The sequence below is a fragment of the Schistocerca gregaria genome, chromosome 6 (genome assembly GCF_023897955.1).
Source record: "Schistocerca gregaria isolate iqSchGreg1 chromosome 6, iqSchGreg1.2, whole genome shotgun sequence".
Classification (NCBI taxonomy): Eukaryota; Metazoa; Arthropoda; class Insecta; order Orthoptera; family Acrididae; genus Schistocerca; species Schistocerca gregaria.
Genome location: NC_064925.1, coordinates 439,452,139 through 439,478,998, shown reverse-complemented (window position 1 = coordinate 439,478,998; position 26,860 = coordinate 439,452,139). Strand labels below are relative to the sequence as shown.

The window sequence follows — 26,860 nt, the reverse complement described above, 5'->3', positions numbered from 1 at the left end:
GCCATTTGCTTGTGGAACTCAAAAGTGATAGCACTCTAAAAAATCCTGATGAATAGGTAAATAGCCTGAATGACACCACAGAAGCAGATGGTCACACGGAAGAGATAGCATGAATATTGAACAGCAACTGTGAAATATGATAAATACCACTGAGCGGCTATAGATGTCCACAGGACCACAGGTAGCGGAACTGGCTGATGGCAAAAGTTGTCTTTAGGATTCATGTACCAGCTAGGCCATGATGGTGAATGCTGTCTGCAGCAGAACCCATGGGAAGTACCACTACAGGGGCTAATGCTGTCTGCAGACACTGCAGAAAGGCGATGTGCGGCGGGATTTCACATCTGCAGCATTCAAAGGATTAAGGACTACACAATTGTTGCCGTCTTTACAAAAGTTTACCAAAGCATTCTTGGTAATTACCCTGGCACATCTTTCTCCCAATGGCTGACAAAATTTTTGCTAGAATTTTGCTGCATCAGCTTCAAAATCTGAGTTTTGAACTTCCTGGATCTCAGCATGGATTTCTACTATCCACATGCACTTTGATATGACCATCTGTGTGCAACAATTGCAGGAGAAATGCAGGGAACATCATAAGCCACGACTGTTGGTGTTCTGTGATCTGTGATCTTTAAAAGGCCTTTGATATGGTACCCAGAGAAGCTATGTGGAAGGTCTTAAAATTTTTGGCTAACCTGGACACTTGACTGGACTGATCCAAGCTGTCTATCATGACATGTCTGGGCAATTGCTATACCAGAATGAAACAACCAACAAATTCTCTATTACTAATGGGCTCAAGCAAAGATGTGTCCTTGCACCAACATTATTTGCCTTGTACATCACAGTCTTGGCTTATGAGATATCATCTGTAATCAATGCAGGTGTAGAACTTAAATTCAGATTTGATGGAGAACTATTTAAACAGTCCAGAGTCCAGTCTCACCCACCACATAGCTGAACTGCCATATGCATACAACAGTGTTTCTCCAGATCATTCACCTGTAAAGCTACAACTGTCTGTAAATTGTTTCAGTAGTGCATCAGAATGGCTTGGCTTGACCATCACCATCCAAAAAACAAAGCACTCACACAGCAAGTTCCTGGAATTGCCTTTCCATCTTCTGGTATCTCTGTTTCAGCACACCTTTGGAACAAGTAGATCACTTCCTCTGTCTAAGAAGTATATTACCAGCTAATAGGTCATATATGACAAATCCGAGCTTGTGTTGACAGAGCACAAGCTTGGACAGTGTCAAGGATAGTGAAAGGAAATCAGCTATGCCCTTTCAAAGGAACCATACCAGCAATTGCCTGGAGCGATTTAGGGAAATCAGGAAAAACCTACATCAGGATGGCCAGCCGTGGGTCTGAACTGTCGTCCTCCTGAATGTGCTGCTCTATGGTTGTGAAACCTGGACACTATCGTGCCATTATTTTAAGAAACTAGAAAAGAAACTAAAACACTTGAACCAATAGAAGCTTATATACATTATTAATGTCAAATGAAATGACTTCAAATCAAACACAACTGTTTGTGAGAAGGTAGCGATGTACAGTATAGAAGTGACTGCCATTGGTCACCAACTCAGATTAATTGGTCATCTCCAGTGAATGAGAAACAACAGACTTTCTCAACAAGTATTGTATAGTGCAGTGAGCACAGGCAGAAGGCTCCAAGGTGCTTCTCTAAAGTGCTACAAGGATCAAGTCAAGAAGACCTTAAGGAGTCTAAATATTGACCTGAGTAACTGATGAGCCAAAGCAGAATATAGGACTCAGTGGTGCACAACTACTTCAGCTCATGTTTTATGTTTTGAGCAGGAACATTAGAAACTGCAATATGAGAACTGTCATACATGCAAACTTTGCAAGTCCTAATCATGTCCTTCACCTTCTCTTGTGTGTAATCTATATAGCTGCATGTTTCATGCTCACATTGTTCTGCTCAGTCATCAAAGGCATCTTCAGACCTGAACTGCATTGTAATAAAGGAATCACAGGAGAAAGTTAAATACTCATATATAACAAATAAGAAACCAGCTTAACTAAAACATACATCTCCTGAATGAGATCTTGTGAAAATGATGACAACTGAAACAATTATCTAGTAAAAACATGATTCAAAATCTTGTGGAGTAATTGTTTACAGGCCATATTACATGAAATTTCACACAGGAAACCAACTCATCTAAATTCTGTTTATGTCAATCTTTTTCTGCCTTTTTGTAAAGCCTTATGTTGCACTTTGACTTAAAACTTTTCATTATAAGTTTCTTAATGTAAATATTTAAGTAATGGGTTTGTAAAATGGTGTTGTTAAAACTTTATTTACACGATGGCAAAAATACCCACTACATGAGTTATTTCAGGCCCAGTTTTATGTTTGCATGCGTAAGGACACAATTATTATTGCTCAGTGGTGGTTGTGTGATGGATTTCAAAGCAGAAGTCAATATGACTATTTTACTAAAATGTTTCTGGAATGAAGAAAAGCAAGATTATGTTGTAGCAATATGTATTCCGTGACATCTGTTCATTACGAGATGAGGATACACCTTTATCAAATGAACTGTTTGACAGCAATCATATTCTAATGATGTATCTTTTGTAATTATAAAACTTTTTTTCATCATGGAAGTTTTCATGGCTATTAGGATGACTATTATGATTATTATTTGAAATTTCACTAATCATATTATGTTTTTGCCACTATATTTTGAAAATCCATTTCTTTATCTCAGAAAACATTAATTATCCAGTAAAGCCAGCTTCGTTTCCTTTGCCAGTTCTCAGCAATTAAACTTACTTTTGGCAGTACACAAATTATTAAAAATCCATTACAGAAATTGCATTTAAGATTACATACTCATTCATTTCTTAAATAATATGTTTCTATTATGAATAACATTTCCTATATAAAGATTATCGCAGTCTTACCGCAATGTTATCTAGTCAACTCTATGTACTGTCAAAATATGTCGTCTTTGTTTATTTTATAATTTCTGGAGAGAGTTGGTGAGAGAGTGTGTGAAGTGGCAGAGGATACCATACATGGGGAGCCACGTCAGGGCCTGGTCTCCATTGTAACTATGTAAAATGTTTATATTGAAGAAATGTTTAGCATTTGTACATGGCGAAATACACAAAAAGTGGATCTTGGAGTTTGTTTCAAAAGCTTACAAGTTTTCCTGCCTCATTTTTATGTAATTGTATGAAGTTATATTATTGACAGAATGGATTTAATCAATACACTATAACAAGCCATCATTAACAGGAAGATATTTTGTAACTTATACCCCACACATAGATTATATCCTGAATTTTTATAGAACTACAACTAGAGCAAACATCTACAACAATGAGATTCAAGGTAAGTATACTTTTTTTTTTATTTCTGTTAATTGCAACAAACAACACCGGCACTATCTATCTAGAACTTTATTCCCAAATTGTAATAGCACACATTTCTATGTCTGTTGATTCCAATGGAAATGCCAAAAAAACTAATTTTAAGCTTAATTAATTAATTATCTTCACACTTATTGGATCACGGGAACAGACTTCTTGCAACGTGCAGAAGTTGTCACGTATTTATGAACCCTGGACCTACTTACTCGACATATGAAGTTAAATATTTAAAATTAATTACTTTCTGATATCTATTCAATGAACTTTAGACTCTTCATATTGGCTTGTTGCAATTTAATCACCTGCAAATTACAATTATAATTTTTACTTTTGTCACATATTTTTATTATACTAAACAATTGGATAGTAATGTTAAAAACAACACACACATCAAATACCATTGGTAATTCCACTACAGTTATGTAAGTACTGTACTTCAAATAATGTTTACACTACATGTAAGTTGATGTTGGTACTTGCTAATTTAAACCCACACAGTTGTGATTTAAAAGTAACTTGGTGAAACTGGAATACTCATTTTTAAAAGTATTAAATTATGGTTCATACATTTACTGTTATCAGGACAAGAAACTATACTGATTCTCCTTGTTACCTTTATATTACAATATGGTCTAGTATAAAGGTGTAGGGGGAAAAGGCAAACTTGTCTTGCATGGACTTACTTCCTACAATTGCAGGTGTAAAATTCCTAGCTTTCTACAATACAATGTGATTTTGTAAGAATTACCTGTTTCTACACTTGCTAGCCTATGCAGTAATGGCAGCCAAACCAAGCAGGGAGGGCCAGGATCTGACATCATTGTGTCCATGAAATCATTAACAGTCACTTTGCCACTCTACGAACAAAGAAAATTTGAACACATATCATCAAGTTGTAAGTGTAAGAAAACTCTGTACTGCATCAAAATAATCTTACAGTACCCCAGGAAAGATGGAATTTGCTAGCCCATCTGAATAACTGAATGAAGGTGACTCGTATACAGCAGCGGGTAATGCCAGCACCTCTTGCAAGTATTCTGAAAACCTCCAGACTATCATGTGGCCATTACCATCTGATATTTGAGAGAATATATCTGCAAAAAGCAAAATATCACATTACAGTAATTTACATCAAGTACATATCTACTAAAACAAAAATTATTTTGTTGTAAGAAATTTTATGAACCATAATTGTTCTCTAAGATCCCTTATATTAGAAAAACTAAGTTAAGCAGTTTGCTGATACAATCACAAAACAGTGTATTAACAGGAACAAAATATGCAGAGCCTCCTTAGAGGAGTTCTTTACTTGGGGAAACTGATTCTAATTATGTGTGTTATGATGAAGGAATAATCCCATTGAAAGCCTAATGTGTTGTGTGACTACTACCTGCTTCAGTGTCTGGTAGACACCCAATGTGTTGTGTTGATAATTGCAAATATGCCTTCACTGAAGGTAATAGAAAAGAAGATGTTGACCAATAATGTGACATTAAATTATGTCAGAAATTTAGATATACACAAATAGAAACAGTTCATTATATTAAACAGGCATTCATAGCTTAACACTGAAGGCTACAAAACTTTTCATACAACTAACTGAAGGAGGATTGATAGTCATCAAGATGCTATAACTCAATCATCATTACTATGGCTTGGATTTTAACACAAATTGTGGTAACCCTTACTTACCACTCCAGTTGCCCAGGCACCTCACTGGCCATTACAACAACAGGCAAGGTGCCGGCTCATCTTGTTACAATTAGACTTGCCCAAGCCAATAGCAGGCAACTTAGGTCTAGCCATTAAGTAGTGGCACAATCAAACACTGGAGGTACCATCGCATCAAGTTTGGTACGTGCAGCCAACAGACAATGCCACTTTAAAACACCAACTAGAAACCGCCATGATATAATACTAAGACAAAGTGCACTCACTCCAATATAATTTATTCACACACTCACTTGGCTCCATTCTCGGGACTCTCAGTACCTAATCGGACTTGACCTGACATTGTACTCGGAGTTTGTATGGAACTTCTAAATTATGTACTCGTTAAAGTGATTTTGATATTATGCACATTCTTACTTGTGTGTGGTGTTAATGCACAAGTGGCAATGAGTGCAGTTGACCACTGATGTGTGTTTTTTAGTGAAGTGATGAGGTTGACAGGTGCTGCTTTGAGTTAGTGATTCAGAACTTACTGTAGTGGCAACTGAAAAGCCAAAAGCATTTGGACATGCAGCAACAGCCTCACATGGTCATGTTGGATAAAGTACTGACTGGTGTGTCAGCAAACCTCAACACTTGCTGACTAACCAGTCACCTTTCTCCACCTAGGATGAAGCTGCAAAAGTCAGAGTCATACAAGAAATGTCTACGACAACACTTCACACCCTTCAAGGTAATGGACACTGATTTAATTAAAGCCTTCTTTCAGCTGTAGATCTCTCCCCAAATATACCGCTTGTTAGGGAAGTTAGCTCCTTTCAGGACACCGTGTCCCTTTCATCTGACTAAATGTGTCGTTTGTTGGCATCATACTGTCTCCAGCATACTCATGTTATTTCCACAAAATCAGACTTGGGCTGCATAGTTGCAAGTTGTAAGTTGAGAGTGTCATTTTGTTACTGATCCCTCTACGGAATCTTACACTGAGACTATGGTTCAGGACACTACCATTAGGTTGGCTCTCAATAGGTGTCTGCCAATGGGTACTGCAATACGTAGACTTCACCTCAGAAGAAGTCCTTTCTGTTGCACAAATATCTGAAATTTCTCAGGTGGTGGGTGATAACTTAGATTCCTGGATGGACATGATGACTGTCAACTTAGAAGAAAGTATGCATTCTCTTTCCAGCATGAACTTTGGAGGCAGAAGTCATGGCAGTGCAGCACATTTGGTCAACTTGTTACAAACCAACACATCCCCAGTGGATGAGTTTCCACAAACTCCCATATTCCTGCCCCACTTATTTTGTTCATCATGACTGGTTGACTTGCTTTCAGTGTTGGTCTTCTTGTCATCAATGTAGGAAGAAAGGCTACATTACAGTTGTGTACCACACTAGGTTAGCTCTCGTTGCATCTTCAAACTCTCAAGCCTTGTACATTAACGCTGTCAGTTCCACGTGTGACAATCTTGCAAATGTTTCTAACAAACTATTCATCAATGTGACATGCCCACAATCACAAGTGAATAAGGGCATGATGAAATTTCTCCTTAATTTTAACATGTATCTGCACCTCAGTTCCCCTATTATGTCTTCTACTCTGTGCTACCTTGTCATTTATAACTGGCAACAATTTCTATTCTTGGACAGTACATGGCAGACACAACACGCAACGTGGTGGTGGGTTTATTGACATTCCCAGTGGTGGACAGTGCTTTTATGAAAAGTTTGTTTGAATTGAATGCTTTTGCGTTATTTGGACTCAAGAGTCGATGATTTGATTTACTGGTTTCGGATCTCGTGCCCTATCAAGAATTGAGTGATCTGTGCAAGGAATATTCAGTCCTTTTTTCACCTGGGTTAGGCAAGACTCAAAATGGTTCAAATGGCTCTGAGCACTATGGGACTTAACATCTGAGGTCATCAGTCCCATAGAACTTAGAACTACTTAAACCCAACTAACCTAAGGACATCACACACATCCATGCCCAAGGCAGGATTCGAACCTGCGACCGTAGTGGTCGTGTGGTTCCAGACTGAAGTGCCTAGAACCGCTCGGCCAGGTTAGGCAAGGCTACAGATTTATTGGTGCATATTACTCTTAAACCCATCGCACAACCCTGTTTTTTCCTCATGCCAGGCCAATGCTGTTGGTGCTTCATGATCAAGTCTGGGACAGCTCTAAAGGCTAATGGCTTTAGACTCAATGAACCCATATTGTCCAGTCATTAGTCTCTACTGTTAGTGATTATCAAGAAACCAACCAGCATGCTCCAGCTCTGGGGTGGTTTCAACATCATGATTGAACACAGACTGTGTATGACATGTACCTCATTCAATGACCAGAAGAACTGATGTCAAAACTGGTGGGAGGACAATATTTTTCTAAGTTGGATTTGTCAGAAGCATATTTACAGCTGCCACTAGATGAAGAGCCATGACAAGTCCTTGTCATCAACTTGCCATACAGTCACTACAGGTACAACAGATTGGTTTTTGGGGTTGCAAGTACTCTGGTAACTTTACAACATTTTTTGAGCAACATACATGTTTCTTGTTGCATCAACTACCTTGATGACATTGTTGTCATTGGTGATACCACCAAGAACCACCTGTGCAAACACTGGCTTCTGTTTCAGACCTTGCAGGATGTACATCTCAAGTGCAATCTGTGAGAGCTACGTTTCCTCCAGCCCTCTATCGGATACCTGAGACATGGCATTTCTTATTAGGAGATCCTGCCAATAAAGTTCATACTGTGAATATTAAGGCCCTTCCTCCAATAGCAATGTTATTCTCTGTGGCCATAGCCTTGAGTCATGGCAGCACATCTACCTAGATTTTGCGGACTCCTTTTTGGGCATTTATTTATTTCCATTCATCATAGACTGCTGCTCTACAATTGTGGGATCACTGGTGCGAGCCCTCATCCAGATCATCTCCACCTAAGACCTCTCACACACCCTGGTGATTGACAATGCCCACAGCTTATGTCACAGATTTTGCAAGATATTGGGACACAACATGGTAGCTCCACAACACCAGAGTGCCCCTGTCCAACCTCAGTCGAATGAGAAGGAAGAATGCCTCACATGGACTTTCAATATGCAGCTGAAGAAGTACATCAAAGATGCCCTGGCGGAAGGCACTCTCTCATGTTTTCTCAGTTCTTACACGGCCATGCCAATTGGTGAGAAGAGCACAGCTGAAATAAAACTAGGGTGGCAGCTTCACCTGATGCTGAGCTTCCTGCTGTCTGCCCCGCACCCTCCTGCAGCATCTCTATTGCTGCAATATGTGCCGGGGATCCCCACCTGTGCTATTACTTTTGGTCACTGTGAGCACTGGGTTCTGGGGGTTGGAGAATCTTCACACAGCAGATGGAGGACAGGTTGCTGGCCTGCCATCAAAACCAGCTCCGCCTGCAGTTGGGGGGACCAGCCTCTTCCACTCCCGTACACAAGTCCTGAGCCCTCCTCCCTCCAGGAGCCTGGGTCCACACCTTCTCCTCCATCTTCGGGGGCACCTTCTTTGATTCTGCCCCCATCTCCTACATTCAATGCAATCTTGCCTACTTCACCCTCCCTCCATGTTTTTTCCAGTCCTATTCATAAATGTCAGGTGCCAGGGGCTGCGAACTCCAGCAGAAAACGTTGGCACCAGCTGTACCAGTCAGCTCCTGTTCCCATGACTTGGCCCAGAATGTTTCCACATAAATAGCTCCAGTTTTGGTGTCCTCAGCAGCTGTCCTCACATCCAAGGGCATCCACCTGCACTGTAGCCATCACTGGTCTACTCTCCTATGACAGTTGGCAGTAAGTTTTCGATACGCTGAGAGTGCTAATTGACAGTGCTCTGGAGCACATGGACTGTGCTTTCCTGGTTACCACACGGCATCCCACATTGCAGGGGAGAGAGACCAGAGTTGCACCATCTCACCGTCAACCCGTCTGCTACCACTCCGCTTGCACAGACATCTCACCAGCTGTTACCATAAAAGGAAGTGAGGTGCCAACCCACATCACTATGATTCAACTCACCTGCACCAGTGCCAGGCAGCTGCACGATTAAACATTGAAGGCAGCATTGTGTCAAGGTTGGCGTGTGCAGCTGATCGACAGTGACACCTTGAGAAACTGACTATCTACCTACACAATTTAATCCCTTATTCTGTCATGATCTGCTCATAAGCTCACTTGACTCTGCTCTCTGGAGATTTCTATATATTTTATTTCCTGGTGTGTCTTGCCCCACCCTTCCCCCACCTCTACAATGTAAACTGCATTTAGCTTTCTCCTCTCATTAACTTTTGCATGACGTTTTGTCAGTAATCCCTGTCTTGTTATTTACCCATCTTTCATCTTTAAGCTTTTCGGTTTCAAAATTTAATTCAGTGCAGTCCCCAACAGTCAATCTTTCCTTCACATTCTGTCTGGCAAGTTTCCTCCGATACCGGATTCAGGGCAACTTTCTCGAACTCTAACCATTTTCTAAACCTAGCCAGTCCTGTTACTTATCCCTCTTCCTTTCTCTTCAACCTTTCTGCCAGAAGGGGAAGCCACTGGCTCCCGTTGATAACAAGGTCATTACATACGGAGCACAAGCTCTGATTAGGGAAGGATGGAGGAGGAAATAAGCCTTGCCCTTTCAAAGGAATCATCTTGGCATGTGCCTGAAGCAATTTAGGGAAATCACAGAAACCTAAATCAGCATGGCTGGACACAGGTTTAAACTGTCATCCTTCCAAATGCGAGTCCAGAGTTCTAACACTGCACCATCTTGCTCAGTCACTGGCTTTGAAAGCTGGCAAATTTTCTTAACCTGTTACAAGTTTGCTCCTGCCACCACTTGGTGAGTGGATTTTTTTATGTATCCAGTCACATTCTATTTTCAAAAATTGATTGTTTTCACTGATATATTATTTCAAATTGTTTGCAAGACATGTTAAAATAGCTGAGGCTATAGACTTCACAAGAACACAATTTCTTACAAAGATGGTAAAATTCACCATAGTCTCCTTGTTTACTGTCTCATAACCACTTTCTTCACAAAAAAAGGGTTCAAAAAAATAAATAGTTGGTCATCTTAGAAACTTGTGAAAGCCAAGATTTGTGTTCAGATGAATTTGAAAATGACATGTGAAGATTCCTCCGGCATAGTTCTTAAAAACGAGACTCCTCTGAATGCAGTGAGATTCAACAAAATATGAATAATAAGGTACAAATTTATAACAGTATCTTTTTACTACTATTATTTTTATTTGGTTTTGTGTAGGTCTGTTAGTGTGATGGCAGAATTAGTAGGTGATTAGTAGTAATAGTAGAGTAGTAGTAGTAGTAGTAGTAGTAGTAGTAGTAGTAGTAGTAGGAGTCAATTTTATTATCATAGTAAAAATTGTGAATGTAATAATACATAAAAATCTGTTTAACAAATTCTATCCTCAATTACACAAATGTACGTGGCCCATGGGCTGGTCTCTGGGTTGCCTGATGTCCAACCTGACATCCCTCGCTATCGCCCTGCACACAGGAAATGTGCACTAAAAACACTAGCACACAGAAAAAAAAAAAGGTTACTCACGATGGCAGATTAGGCATGCTCTCACCTCTCCACTATAATATAACCTATGGAGATTGATGTGGAGAGGGACGAAATCGCAGAGAAAGAGGCAGCCACTGTCTTTTTACACAGATGTGGTATCAGCAAATATTGGGTGCATGCTCATTAAGCACTGTGTAAGAGCTGTTTTTCACCCAGCCAAGAAACCACATGTATGATTGGGGAGCGTCAAAGACGACCTCAGTTTGTAGCAAGTAGGTGTATACCAGATTCTGCACCAATATGGCAAGACACTTATTGGATGAACAGTGAACACCATCGAAGATGACTGGTAGGAACGCCAGTGGCATATTCAACTAATGAATCCTATGATGGAATACAAACATATCAGGATTTTGGCAGTAACTTCCAAATACCAGGACAGTGTTGTCAGAGAGGCCATTGAAATATACAAAAGCAACAATTTCACCAACCAGTACTATGGCTGTAATTTCAGCAATGATTGGGAACTAGCACTGAGACCGATTCAGAACACGTTCAGCAAACACAACATTCTGGGGACCAGGGTGGACGGAGTAGCTACACCCCCATTACCACATCCATGGGGGCCCTGCCGCATATCGCTGGCCGCAGAAACTGACTCAGTCACCTTCTCAGATTCAAACGTCCACAGAACAGCTTGTGAGGGAACGTAATGTATGTTGGCTGTATGCCTTCAAAGAGCCAGTTTGCCCAGCACACCTGATGACTGCAACGTCTTATCGCCAAAATACCGTGCTCATCTGACACTATGAACTGGCAGTATCTTTGGACTGTTTGACCAGTAAATGTCACATTTATTTCTAATGTTGAAGTTCTAAAAGCATTGTGATACGCAACATCTTGTAAGTACACTTGTTCCTGTCAATCGTTGAGCATGTATTCTACAATTACATAATCCATTTGTTGGAAAAATCTTTCTGAATTTCTTCCCTCAAGGCACTTTTTTTTGTTGCTGGACAAGCATTTTTGCATTAAGTTAATACTTATCTCTAAATACAAATGTGCCAAAATCCCAAACATATAAATACTCATATACATACATAAAACAAACTGAAATTACAGATAGTGTTAGCAAAACTTCATTGCTATTTGAACCAGCCTCTTGTAGTCAGATTCTTTAGAGATCAAGGAACAAAAGTAAGTCATTTGAATGTACCATGGGTAACAAATTACAAAAAGGAGAACAAATAGAGAAACTTACATCTCAATTTGTCCATAAGTTTACCAGCACACATGGTAGCAAGAGCCACTTTTATTGAGAAGACTCTTATCTTTCCAACATTCTCACTGAAAATAGAACATAGTGATTAGATTAACCAGCAATCACATTTTTGCTAAATGACTGCTTACTGTGGATAAATGTATTGCAAACTACCTACCAAAATCATGGTGAAAACTATTCCTAGTTTTTAAGAAAATCAGATAAATATTTCAAACATAGATTATACGTTTCCACCTCTTGCCACATGAGGGTAGATACAGCATTGTCAAACAGGATCATTTTGGCAGTTGTAGGTCTAGGTGCTAGGTTATGAGGAGGCACAATGTTTCATGGGTGTACTGACCTCCAAATATTCAAACACTGTACACTCACTGGTCAATGTTACTGTGACACTGCATCCCTTCCCCATTTGCATTTTTTCAGGGATGCGTTCTGCCCTCACTTCATTTTTATGGATGACAACGCACGATTACATTGAACAGTGCAGTTACAGCAGCACCTGAAATATTTGGCAAATGGCCTGGCCTACCTGTTCTCCTGACTTAAATCCCAGTGAGCACATGTGGGATGCAATGGGGAGATGTACTGTAGCACACCCACATTCACCAAGGACCATTTAGAATATGCCAACTGCTCTGCTAAAGGAATGAAATGACCTACCACAAGAACTCCTAACCAACCTTGTGGCCTTCATGGAAGCACAATACATGCATTACCATTCATTGTGATCACATACCCTACTAAGAACCACATACTGCCGTTTGTAATATCCAGGGGATCATCATAAACTGCGACAACTGTAGTGTAACTATTGTCTTTGAATGAAGGTGTCATTGCTGTTCGTATTATTCTGTATTTCTTTCAGTTACCTTCTATACTCTTCAGAAGCATTTCTTTCTATGTATGATTTAAGTTCCAATGACCTATGTTACTTGGCAGTGACACATTATGTAAATGTTACTTTTGTCTTTAGGCTTTGCACACCAGTGTACATTGGGAAGTCATGGAAAAAAAAATCACAAATTTCTTAGAAAAAATAACGTAAGATGATTTTGGGGGAATTGTACACATTATTCAGAACACCTTTTTTGGAGAAAGATAATTCCATAGCACATAACAAGAGCGTGTGAACCCACAGTAAGTGGACTTTGTGACACTGATGTCTCAAACATACGAAATTGTCCTAAGGCAAAGTAGCCAGGGACAACCTTTTTATAGTCTGGAGGACATGACACTCCCTTGTTCAGGTTTACTGACAGTGAGTTCATAAAGAACAAGGTTAAGAGTTCTGAGAGTAATATGTTACCATAACCCTCTAAATTGGTGGGGTTTTTGCTGCTTATCACAATACTAATATCATCAGCAAACATAGTGAACTTGCATGTATATGACAAATAGCAGCAGGCTAAGGACAGAGTGTTGAAGGACTCCAAGGAACACAGTATGTCAGTAGTACTCTGGCTGCTGCCCCCACCCCCTGCCGCCCACCCTTCACACCACCCACTTTGTTAATCTCATTCGAAACTACCTTCTGCTTCATGTCTTTGAAGTAGGATTTTAGGCAGCTCCCCACTGCACCTCTGATATAGAGGCATACAGTTTGTGATCCTCACAGTTGAAAGCCTCAGGACAATAAAAAATACGCAAAATTGCCTTGATTTTTTTTTAAGGTGTCCTGTACAGTATTTATGAAGGAAATAATGGCTTCTGTAAAGGAATCCAAACTGTATTTTATGAATCATGCCGGAGTTTCCAAGCTGCCTCACTATTCTGGAATGCAATATGTTCCTGTGCATTTTGTGAAAACTACTAAGAGCAAATACTTTTGGAAAAGACCATGAGACAGAAAGATACCAGCTAGATTACATTGTGTGGAGGCAAAGTACTCTGTTAGGCCTCGGCATCCAAGTGGTGGCCATGTGTGTGTGAGCAGCAGCAGCAGTAGTAGCACTTGTTTGAATGTGTGCGAGTTTTCTATTTCTGAATAAGAACTTTGTCTAAAAGCTGAAATATTTATAGGATTCTTTTTCATTGGACTTGTCTGCAACTCAATGCCTCCTACATGTGATGAGTAGCAATGTATCTTTTCCATACAGTTGAAGAGAAATGGATATTAGTATAAAAAGGGTACTCATGAAATTAGATAGCATACACATAAGCAAAACAGGTAATTTAAAAGCAGAGGCATGAAGATAAGAGTCAGAATGAACTCCATTGTTAAAAGGGAAGGTAATAGCAGATCAATGGCAAGCACGTATTCTGAACCACTTCATTGGGGAGGAACTGCATGCTCACCTGACAGAAGAAGAAATAGGTATCAATTTGGAGGACGTATAGGATTCTTTATTAGTCAGAGATTAACAAAGTTTTGAATGACTTCCAAGCAAACAAAGTATAAGAAATACATAATATTTCTTCATAATTTATAAAATCACTAGTGGGGAAATGGCAATCAAACAATTATTTAAGATTTTACGCAGTGTCTACGAGACTCAAGACAGCCCACTTGACTTCCATTAATTTATCGTCTGCATAATCCTGAAGATAACTAGGATGGATGTAGAGGAATTATGGGAAAAGTTTCAACTGTTTGTAAATTGCACTCTGGAGACATATTGACAAGTAAGCAGATTAAGGATAGAAAGAAATCACCACAGTTTAATAAACAGATCCCGAAAATGCTGAGGAGACAGAGACTGTTTCACTTCCAGTTCAAAAAGGAATGCGCAAATGTTGACAGCCAAATGTTAGAAGAATTCCTGTGTCCATAAGAAGATCAATGCACCAAGCATACAGAAACTTCCACTGTCATACTTTGGCACCAAATCTTGCTGAGAACCCAAGTAAATTCTGGCCATACATAAAATCAGTAAGCAGATTGAAGTGTTCTATGCAGTCATTTGTTGACTAGTCTAGGATGACAATAGAAGACAGCAAAAGAAAAGCTTAAGTTTTAAAATTTGTGTTTAATAAAGCATTCACACATGAGGCTCATGCAAACAAACCATCACTTGACTGTCATACAGACTCCCACATGGAAGACGTAGTAATAGGCATCAGTGACATAAAGAAGCAAATGAAACAGGTGAAAATAAAGAAGTTACCTTGTCCAGAAGGGACTGAAATGTGATTTTGCGGCATTGGCCCCTTACTTGGATTGCATTTATCACAAATGTCTCACCCAGTGCAAGATTCCAAGTGACTGGGAAAAAGTTCACATGACTTCTGTATATGAGAAAGGCAAAATAATAGATCCATTTAACTACAGACCAATATCCTTAACGTCAATTTGATGCAGTATTCTTGAAGATATTCAAGTTCAAATATAATAAATTTCCTCGAGACATAAAAGCTTCTGTCCACAAATCAGCACAGATTTAGAAAACATTGCCCATGCAAAACTCAGCTTGTCCTTTTCTCACACGATATCCTAAAAACCACGGGTGGACGTCAACAGATTCTGGATCCCTAGATTTCCAGAAAGCATTTGACATGTGCCCCACTGCAAACTGTTGAAGTTCCAAGCATATGGTTTAGATTCCCATATGTACAAGTGACTTGAAGACTTCTTAAGTAATAGAACCCAGTACATTGCCCTTGATGGTGAGTGCTCGTAAGAGACAAGGGCATTGTCAGCAGTGCTCCAGGAAGTGAGATAGTACAGCTCTTGTTTTCTATATACTTAAATGATCTAATGCACAGGGTGAGTAGCTGTTTACTGATGACACTGTCATGTACAGGAAGTTGTCATCACTGAGTGACTGTACGAGTATAAAAAGATGACTTAGACAGAATTTCTAGTTAATGTGACGAATGGCACTTGCTCTGCATGTACAAAAATATAAGTTAATGTGAATGAGTGCAGGAAACAATCCTGTAACAGTCAATACAGCATGAGTAGATTGCTGGTTGACACAGTCACATTGATCAAATATCTAGGCGTAACATTGCAAAGCAATATGAAATGGCATGAGCACATCAGGTTGCCAGTAGGGAAGGTGAATGCTCGACTTTTTTTTATTGGGAGAAATTTTAAGAAAATGTATCTTGCCTCAAAAGAAGAGATGATATAGAATGCTAGTGTGACCCATTCTTGAGTACTGTTTAAGGTCCCTACCGGGTCTGATTAAAGGAACACAATGAAGCAATTCACAGGCAGGATGCTAAAAAGCAGCTGCTAAAAAGGTACTCTTGAAAAAATTTGGAGAGCCAGCATTAGAGGTCAACTGCAGAACAATTTTACTTTCAGCAATGCACACTTTGCTTAAGGACCATGAGGATAACATACGAGAAATTAGGGTTCATTTAGAGAGTATGAATGCAGATGAACACAGATGAAAGTGAGAACTATTGCACAGTTAACTAAACAGTTTATGCAACCAAGGTACCAACCAGAATAATATACAGGAAAATGGAAAAGAAAACTGTGGCTCTGTTATCTCCCAACTCAATTTGATTTTAAGAAAGGTAACGAAAGCAGAGAACCAGTTACAATGTTCTCCTTAATAAGGAAAGCAAGACTTAACATCACATCGCATCACCTTCATAGGATATGTCAATGTAGAGAAATTGTTAGACAGCATAAAGTGGTGCAAGATGTTTGAAATTAAAAGGAAAATATGTGTAAGCTATGGGTAAATACAAAAAGTTCACACCACATACATGGTTCACCCCGTGTACTGAAGGGCCAATGAATGAAAGGAAAGAAAAGTTCAGAAGTAGGATTAAAATTGAAATATCAGTGATAAGATTCACTGATCACATTGCTGTCCTCACTGAACATGAAAAGAATTACAGTATATGTTGAATGGAATGAAGAGAGAACTGAGCACAGAATATAGATTGAAAATAAACTTATGGACGATGAAAGTATTGATGTATGGCAGAATAAAAAATAAAAATAAAATAAAATTGAGATCTGAAATAAACACAACACAAAAACTGGGGACCATACAATAAACAAAGTCAAGGTATTCTGCTACACTGGAATAAAAATAATGTGGGACAGTTTGCGTAAGGAAGACATTGGGAGAAGACTAACACAGATAAACAGAGAGCTGCTCACCAAAAGAGGATTATAATTATCAAAAATAGGCCTTAATTCAAAGCAGAAATTTCTGTGAATGTGCATCTGGAGCGCAGCATTAGAGAGATAGAGAGAGAGAGAGAGAGAGAGAGAGAGAGAGAGAGAGAGAGAGAGAGAGAGAGAGAGAGAGAGAGATTGCTTGTAAATTATTAACAGCAGTTATTCATAGAATAGCGGAGCAAATTTACAAGACATTCACACTATCAAACAGCTAAGAACAAACTAAACACTTCAAAAACATCTGAAAAAGATAATTACAGCTAAAGAATGAAATTTCACTCTATAGAGGAGAGTGCGCTAATACGAAACTTCCTGGAAGATTAAAGCTGTGTGACAGACCAAGACTTGAACTCGGGAGCTTTGCCTTTTGTGGGCAAGTGCTCTTCCAAATGAGCTACCCAAGCACGACTCATGCCCCGTCCTCACAGCTTTAATTCTGCCAGTACCTCATCTCCTACCTTCCAAACTTCACAGAAGCTTGAATAACTAGCACTCCTGGAAGAAATGATACTGCGGAGACATGGCTTAACCACAGCCTGGGGGATGTTTCTAGAATGAAATTTTCACTCTACAGTGGAGTGTGCGCCAATATGAAACTTCCTGGCAGATTAAAACTGTGCGCCAGACCGAGACTCAAACTCGGGACCTTTCATAATTACAGGCTATGTTTCTACACAGTAAGTTGTCACTTGGAGGGTGAAATTCCCAAACACTGTCACAAACAAACAAAAATGGAACTGAAGCATTTGAGATGATTTGTAACAAAAAACTGTGTAGCAAAAACCAACAATTTATGGACTGACAACGTTATAAAGGAGTAGTTCTCCGTAGAATCTACAAGCGAAGGATTATGTGGGATACACTAACTAGAAGGAGAGATTCGACAACAGGGATCACAAAGGGAAAATTGTAGATGGTTACAGAAATTAGCAAATGTGTAACAGGTAATTGGGGGCATTATGTGAAGGAGCCATCCTGGCATGAAGATATTGGCACGAGAGAGAAAATTCTGGCAGATCACATCAATCAGTTGGAGCAAAAGGGGTAATTGTATGTACAGTCTTGTTCTTCAGCTGGTATGTGCCTTTCTTGCTAATAGTAATATTACACTGCTTAGCATGTGCCATCATTTAACATTGCTTGCCATCGCATACAATTTTATAAGGGATGAGAAAAACTGCCCTTTCTCAACATGTTGTTGTTTGGTACATGCAATTATTTCAGTGTATATACACTAAGAAGTAAAACAATTTAAAGCAACTTACAAAATTGTCACCACAATTTTCTGTTGCTTGTGCAAGTCGTAATTTCTATAATCAGCTAATCTGCCCTGATGAGATGCACTGCAAGAATATTAAACTACATGCAGGTAATAAATGTATGTAAGTTAAGTACACAGCTCTGTTTTAAAACTTACATTGTTACATACAGTGTCATTCTTCAGTGTTTTAAATTTAGAGGTACAATGTAAGAAGTCTATTTAAAGTTGTTTTGAATTTGAATGCCATGGAATCTGGTTTCAACAACATTATTTCTTTATTGAAACAGCTGATTCAACTGGATGTGTGGAAGTTTGTGGAGAATTATTTAAAACTTTATGGTTAGATTGTTCTTCACAAGCTACTCAAATTTTACCAGTTCCATATTTTGCATCAAGTGTTAAGCCATTTCCAGTATCACTTCTGTCAACAGACTAGGTACTTCTGCTCCTGAATTTCCCCATTTACAAGGGAGACCAATGTAAGCACACGATAAATTCCAATGGACCCAGAATAGAATCATACAAGACACCATGAGTGGCAACATCTTCAATTAATTAAACCCAAAATGCAGCACTGCAACTTACACAGCATAAGCAGCCAACAACCAGTTGAGCAACAAGCTGGAGCATGCCTCAACATGCACCTGCTGTGCTACTGGCAACCGTTTGTTGAGATTGTGGTACAAACTTGAGACAAGTGTCTCCAGCCGTGACACATTTACTTCTGTTTGTGGCTCCAGGGTGTTGAGGCCATTCTCACGGAAAGCCTCAATCACATTCCAGATGTCCACTGCATGCACTGTAAAAAAGAGAGAAAGCAAAGTTCTGTAGCAGTCTGAAAACAATTACATTTTTTTAAAGGAAATCACCAACCGCTCACCGTGAAACATTTGTCTGTATAGTTGTGTATCAAAGGAAGTAAACAGATTATGGCCTTGTAATGTGACCTCATGACATTTTGCTTATTGTCTCATATATCTGCCATCATCAGTTACTAACAATTACATTTTGTACACAGTGACTATGAAAACAATGACTACTGATGATAATCATGCAATATATATTTAATAACTTGCTATTCTGTTAGTATGTTGTACATCAAATTATTTTAGTTACCAATGTTTCGAAGTAATTGATCTCGTACAGCAGGAACAATTTTCTAGTAAATTCTAAACTCAGCCTTTAGTCCCAAAAGTAGGGGATGTAGTACATCTTTCATTTTGGTGCCTTTTTCTGCCTTAGTGAACTGTATGTAGAGAGACTCAAACAGTGAGACTGCAGTCAGTCATATTTAGAATGTCGTTGACAGCTAGCGTGCCCTACAAACAGTTAATTTTGCATAATGTTGTTGCATCCTGGCCCAGGTTAACAAACTGCTCCTGCGTCAGTTCAGTAGAATGACTTCATGTGGAGGGAAACACCTGTCAGCTTCATAAATACGTGATACAGAGCAAGAATAAGTATTCAGTATCCGAGAACATTGATCTGACAATTACATCTGGGCAAAGCAACTGTTGTGATTTACAGGCCAAGAGTGGCACTATTTGGGGAAACACTTGGCAGACTGGTTCAAATATTGACAGGATGTATCTCCTAAGAGCATTCAGGCATATTTTCTCTAGTATTTCACCAGATATTTGCAATTTCGTTTTTGCAACATGTAGCTCAAGTCGGCCCAAACAAATATTTCTCATCATGTCTTTCATGTGGTGCCCAGAGGTTATGAGAAGCGTCGGTCTCTTTTCTGTTATGAACAAAATGATTTTTGAAGTGGAATTTTATGAGACAATTTGATAGAGTAGTCCCAAATTAATATAATTTGATAATTGTTTTAGAGATGTTGTGATGAAGCAAGCTGAGACATTTTTACTTCCCTTCTTGTTTTGCCTTATGCATCCTTAAAATACATTCTTCCACTTTTAACTGATTACCATTAACATAAGTGAGTATAACTGCATTTTCATGAAAGACAAAGGTCGGCCCTCAGTTTTAAAGAATATGACACGAGGTCTAATTTTGTGCTCAGTTTTATGTAAGTAACTGATTTTCTAATTTATTTTGACTGTTACTAGTTAGTATATTTCATTATAGGGAGAAATTAGTAATTGTTTCGTAACCTGAATACTGTTGTTGACTTATACACAAATATAAATTATGTACTAATTGTAAACATTTAGAAGAACAACTAATAGTATAATAGTACTCTTACGGGATCAATTTGGCTCTATTCGAAAACATGTTAGCAAAGCCAGCCCTTAATTAATTCTAAAGTAATTAACAGCTTTGTCCAAAGTATTGTTTGCATAACAATATATGTTAATTTCATGATTTAAACAAATAATTCAGCCTAACTTTTGTAGTAGAAGAAACTATGTTCAGTTAATTTAATGAGTTAAGTTTTTATTGTAATTTCTGTAAATTAATCATCGAACAATGTGTAGTTTCAGCACCTATTTTTGTGAGGCTATATAAGGGACCCATTTTAGGTTCAGAGACAGTCAGTCCATGGCTGAGTTTCAGACAAGAAACTTGTGTTGGTTAGAACAACAACAATGCATCTACTTAACCATGAAAGAAAGTGTTACACCAATAGGCTGCGTGTTAAAGCAGTGACAGTTTCTGTTAAATTTATTTGAAAGACTGAACTGTTTGGTTAGGTTGCTACTGCTCATAGATGTTCAACAGAAAACTATTGCTTGCAAACAATAGTGCCCTGGCCACGTAACTGTGTATTGGGGGGGGGGGGGGGGGTTTGTGAACAATGAAAGTAAAGAACCGTGAAACGCAACTGTACACCTGTCGACTCCATTATTTACAGTAGTCAATGTCTAAATTACATATCCCATTTTTCAGCCAGTGTAGCAACATAGTACGTCAACATAAAGGAGAATCAACAAAGAAATAAAGCAGGTGAACATCACAATGTATCTTAGCGGAACAGTAAAACACAAAAAATAAACAGTACTCCGGTCAGTCACACCTGGAGTACTGGCTATTCTTCATGTTTTGCTGTTCATATTGATAAATACTGATAAATTAAATAAAGCACCAGACTAATTTGGGACTTCTCTACTTAAGTGGCATGTAAAGTATCTACTTACAAATCATCATGTTTGTAATGGGAAACAAACCGACGCTTTCTGTAGTTACTGGGTGTCATGTGAGAGACGTAATGAGCAGGATTTACTTGGGATGCCTCCAGCTTAATGTTGGAAAAACAAACTTGCAAGTATGTACTGAAACGACAGAGAAAATGCACCTGACAACCCATAGGAGATACACTCATTGCACTACCTAACTTAGACCCTTAGTCTCATTATGCTAGCTAATATCCACAAGAAGAAGATCATTTGCCGTACTAGAAGAAGCAGCCAGCCGCACTGACAGCCTTAACTGTCAGTAGTGGCAGACCTCTCCCTGAGCTAAGTCCGTATGAAGTCGTATTGGTACCTTTACACTGTTGGATCACCTACAGGGTGGCTATCTTTTGCTGACAGTACTTCCCTGATGAGTTGTGGGTTCGAGCCTGGGCCACCTAGCTGCCCACCCACACCTCCCCTGTGCAGTTCTTTGTGTGGGGCTGCATTGTAGCTGTCCATCTCACAGAGCGGGCTCACACCATCAGCAGCAGCCGTGTTGGAGGCCACGGTTTAGACCGACCCACTCCGGTCGGCTTCATGCAGAAGCAGGCCAGCACCTATGGTTGACTTCTGCTGTCTGTTGCCAGTCAGCTGTACTGCCTTGCATCAGAGCTCTTTTGCTGTGCTGAAGCAGTATGCCACCACCAACTGCCTTCCTGGTGTGCAGCTGCTGCCACCAGCTTGCTGCAGTGACCAAGGCCAATGTCATCACAAGAAGGTACTGAGTCACTGTAACTATGATGACTAAAAGACTTTATTGAGGGATGTTTTACTGATGTTGTCTTCAGTCCTGAGACTGGTATGATGCAGCTCTCCATGCTACTCTATCCTGTGCAAACTTCTTCATCTCCCAGTACCTACTGCAACCTACATCCTTCTGAATCTGTTTACTGTATTCATGTAGTGGTCTCCCTCTACTGCTATAGACAATAAAATCATTTATGTTTTCACCAGGACTACATGGTGAGTGGACCTACCATTTTGTTGCCTCCCTCTGTTTTTGTGCAAGGGCATGGTGGAGAAATATGAGATCACCATAGAAATTGAAAAGTGCAAAATGCAAAGCCTGGGAGATGTGATGACCTTTCTCAGTTCGGAGGGAAAGCTATGCTGACATATGGCCAGTAAGATTCATTGTGGTGCAGTTTGTTAGACTACAGCATGCTTTGTACTAAATCAGCATCTTTAACTAAAGCATGTGCTGGCAATATAGCCATTATACACAGCTGTGTTCAGAATTCAAGGATTAAAAACATGTTTGTTGCTATTTTAGAGTGCCTATAGTTTCCTGCTTCTTTCCTTATTGTATATATTTTGTTTGTGATTTTTTGGTGGGAAAGGTTTCACAGTGCCCTCATTTTCAAGCAAGACAGCTGAGGATGCGTTTGCATTTATAGGTAATTTTGAAGCTATCGCACGACTAGGCATCTGGACAAATGAGACACTGTTGTAGATGGCCAGGTTATGCTTTGTATGCTAGCCAATAATGTAGATGATGTTATCGCAAGATACTGAAAAAAACATGTACATTTCAGCAGCTGAAGGAAGGGCTTTCACAGCACTATTGGAAACAAAACAGTACCAGGTTCTTACAGAAGAAACTCAGAGTAGTACACCAAAAGCAAAACGTGTACGTAGAGACTTTTCTAGACAGGGTCAGAAAAACAAATGCTCAAACTTACCCTTTAACGGGAAGTGAAGAGGGAAATGGAATTATCCTGCAAGAGGCTGAGCATATAACATTGGATGCCTTTTTAAAGGGGCTTCTGCCTGACATGTCTAGGGGAGTGTGAAGAGGAAACCCAAAGGATTTGTTTGCCACCATTAGGGTGTGGTAGGTAGGTGTGGTGAGGTGAGGTGAGGTGAGGGCAGGTCCAACAAAGTGGTTTTTCTACAGACATAAGAGGTTACAGATGTGGGCACACATGCCATATCCAGAAGCAGTGTCACCAACAACAATGCAATAACTGAGGAGCAGTTGGACACTGTGGGCAAGACTGTAGGAATAAGGAACGAAATTGGCAAAAATGTAGTAAATTGTCATACAACACCAATTGGGGGGATTCAAAATCTGCTGGACAGCGCTCCTGATAAAATGCAATGATATGACGATGTGTGGCACAGAGACAAAATATTGTGTATTTAGTACTATAAACAGTACAGGACATAAGTTCTCAGAGACTGGGACTTGCATGTCTGTGACAAGTCTGGACCTCTTGGGTAAGCTGAGAATAAACTCTTCACATTATATGTTATGTGCAGCAGAAAATAGTGATGTGGCATCACTATAGTCCATTTCACAAATGGTAATCTGCACAGCTCGGGACATAGATGGTGACTGTATAGTTGCCAGTTCCAAGCAACAAATGTGGCAAGCAGACACTCACTCAGGCTCTGCACCTGAAGAAAAAGGGGAAATTGCAGTTTACATCTCTCACATGCTTGTGCAGAATGTGTTGCTTACCTCCACCATCAGCAGTGACAATTAGCAACAAACAGCATAAAAATTCACTAAGTAACTCACTATGATCACGTTTAATGCTCACATTGGCTACGACATTCATGGGAGAGCACTAAGAACAGTACAGAATGCTCACTGACTATCAGAGAATGCTTAATATTGATGCACAAAACAAGCCTAAACTCAACTGCCATCATTTGTAGATCCAACTACAGGTTCATAAATGCTCAGATTTTGCCCTGGGGTGACAGATTTTGCCCTGGGGTGACAGATTTTGCCCTGGGGTGACAGATTTTGCCCTGGGGTGACAGATTTTGCCCTGGGGTGACAGATTTTGCCCTGGGGTGACAGATTTTGCCCTGGGGTGACAGATTTTGCCCTGGGGTGACAGATTTTGCCCTGGGGTGACAGATTTTGCCCTGGGGTGACAGATTTTGCCCTGGGGTGACAGATTTTGCCCTGGGGTGACAGATTTTGCCCTGGGGTGACAGATTTTGCCCTGGGGTGACAGATTTTGCCCTGGGGTGACAGATTTTGCCCTGGGGTGACAGATTTTGCCCTGGGGTGACAGATTTTGCCCTGGGGTGACAGATTTTGCCCTGGGGTGACAGATTTTGCCCTGGGGTGACAGATTTTGCCCTGGGGTGACAGATTTTGCCCTGGGGTGACAGATTTTGCCCTGGGGTGACAGATTTTGCCCTGGGGTGACAGATTTTGCCCTGGGGTGACAGATTTTGCCCTGGGGTGACAGATTTTGCCCTGGGGTGACAGATTTTGCCCTGGGGTGACAGATTTTGCCCTGGGGTGACAGATTTTGCCCTGGGGTGACAGATTTTGCCCTGGGGTGACAGATTTTGCCCTGGGGTGACAGATTTTGCCCTGGGGTGACAGATTTTGCCCTGGGGTGACAGATTTTGCCCTGGGGTGACAGATTTTGCCCTGGGGTGACAGATTTTGCCCTGGGGTGACAGATTTTGCCCTGGGGTGACAGATTTTGCCCTGGGGTGACAGATTTTGCCCTGGGGTGACAGATTTTGCCCTGGGGTGAAGCATTTACAAGAGAATAAAGAAGTTTTGCTCCATGTAGGTGAGGGATACTGTGCAATCTTGAGGTTGGGTTTCTTAAAAAGACATCATGCAAAAACTTACCTTTTGTAGCCCACTAGCAAACTCAGTTGAATGTTTTTCTGAGTGGAAGACATGGCTGTCAATGACACACTGTTGCAAAGTTTTCCTGTCATGAGGTCAGAATCGAGTAAAGTATGTACACAGTCATAAAGACTCACTTTACATCAAGCTGTTGATCTACCAAGTAATATCTTGTGTGCCTTAGAGCACCAGTATGTGGTTCCTATTAGCACTGACAATTTCAGCACCTATGAAGTGGTTTTCGCAGGACAGTTGTTACTTGGCTATTTGGACGTTCAGGATCAGAACAATTTGGATAGATTAAGTGTGGACCTATGTCACAAGCAAACCATTAACACAGCTGCATTACGTGGAAAAATTCAGTATCTGAAGAAAGAAAACAGGATAGGCATGCAGACACTATTGGTAATGCCTACAGATTTATTCAGTCCTAGTGGGCCTTTGCCGGCAGCACCCGTAACATAGCATAGACCTTTTACATACAGAAAACTGCACAGAACACCTCAACATTTGCAAGTATTAATGGAGGAGTTTATAAATCAGCAACTGAATCACACTTTAATTGAAAAAGAGTCCTAGTTGCTGGGGAGCATCACTGATCCCTGAACACAAAGTCTTCAGATGGTGCAAAAAAGTATAAGTTCTGTTGTGATTGTCATCGTATAAAAGCTTCAACAGTTATGGATCCATATCCGGTAGCAAACATCACAGGAACACTTGACAACTTGTGGCAGTGTGAGTACTAGATCTATGGGGTGTTTACCACCAATTACAAGTAGTGCTGGAGAACTAGTCAAAGAGCATACTTACTGCCCCCTGGGGGCACTACCAACACCGGAAAATTCCAGCTGGACTAAAGAACGCATCGGTAGCATTTCAGGGATTTCTACATAGAGTGCTGAAAGGTCTAGCACTTTTTGCAGACACAAAGGCGCACATGCAAAGGCTAGAAGAAGTTGTGTGAAGCATGCTCAACACTGAGTATCGAGAAATGCCACTCCGTGTTAACAGAGTTGAACCACCCAGCCCATATGATTAGCCAGAATGGCGGAAAAACCAGCCCAAGGTTGATACGTGCAGTAAACGATTTCAAGCTACGACATACTATTAAATAGTTACAGTCATTGTTAGGATCAGCCAATTATTATAGAAAAGTGTCAAGGGACTTGCTGACATTGCCAGACAGTTGACTCATTTATGTGCAAAACAGCAGTGGGTGGCTTTATGCCAAGCCACATTCCAGAAATTAAAGGATGTTGTAACAACTACTCTTGCATTAGTGTTTACCAATTATGAAGAGGAATTTATTCCATTCTCTGATGCAAGCAGAGTGACAACAGGATGCATTTTAAGTGACGAAGTGATCAGGAAATAGAATCCCACAGTGTACACATCAAAAAAATGTTTAAAAAGAAAGAAAAAAACTGGACCACAGAAAAGGACATGTTGTTGTTGTGGTCTTCATTCCTGAGACTGGTCTGATGCAGCTCTCCATGCTATCCTATCCTGTGCAAGCAGCTGCTTCTCCCAGTACCTACTGCATCTACATCTACAGGCATACTCCGCAAGCCACCTGACGGTGTGTGGCGGAGGGCACCTTGAGTACCTCTATCGGTTCTCCCTTCTATTCCAGTCTCATATTGTTCGTGGATAGAAGGATTGTCGATATGCCTCTGCGTGGGCTCTAATCTCTCTGATTTTATCCTCATGGTCTCTTCGCGAGATATACGTAGGAGGTAGCAATATACTGCTTGACTCCTCGGTGAAGGTATATTCTCGAAACTTCAACAAAAGCCCGTACCGAGCTACTGAGCATCTCTCCTGCAGAGAACCGGTGTATATGGCCCTCTGAG

General features: G+C 40.1%; 1 protein-coding gene across 1 annotated transcript in view; it reads right to left on the bottom strand.

The window, feature by feature from the left end:
• The window catches only part of LOC126277983 (dystrobrevin beta), a gene marked incomplete in the record, with an annotated part of 561,627 nt that overhangs the window by 101,930 nt on the left and 432,837 nt on the right, over positions 1–26,860 (bottom strand). Inside the window, 4 exon segments of the mRNA XM_049977648.1 lie at positions 4,163–4,271; positions 4,357–4,508; positions 11,890–11,975; positions 18,843–19,056. Of these exon segments, the coding sequence (XP_049833605.1) occupies positions 4,163–4,271; positions 4,357–4,508; positions 11,890–11,975; positions 18,843–19,056 (561 nt within the window).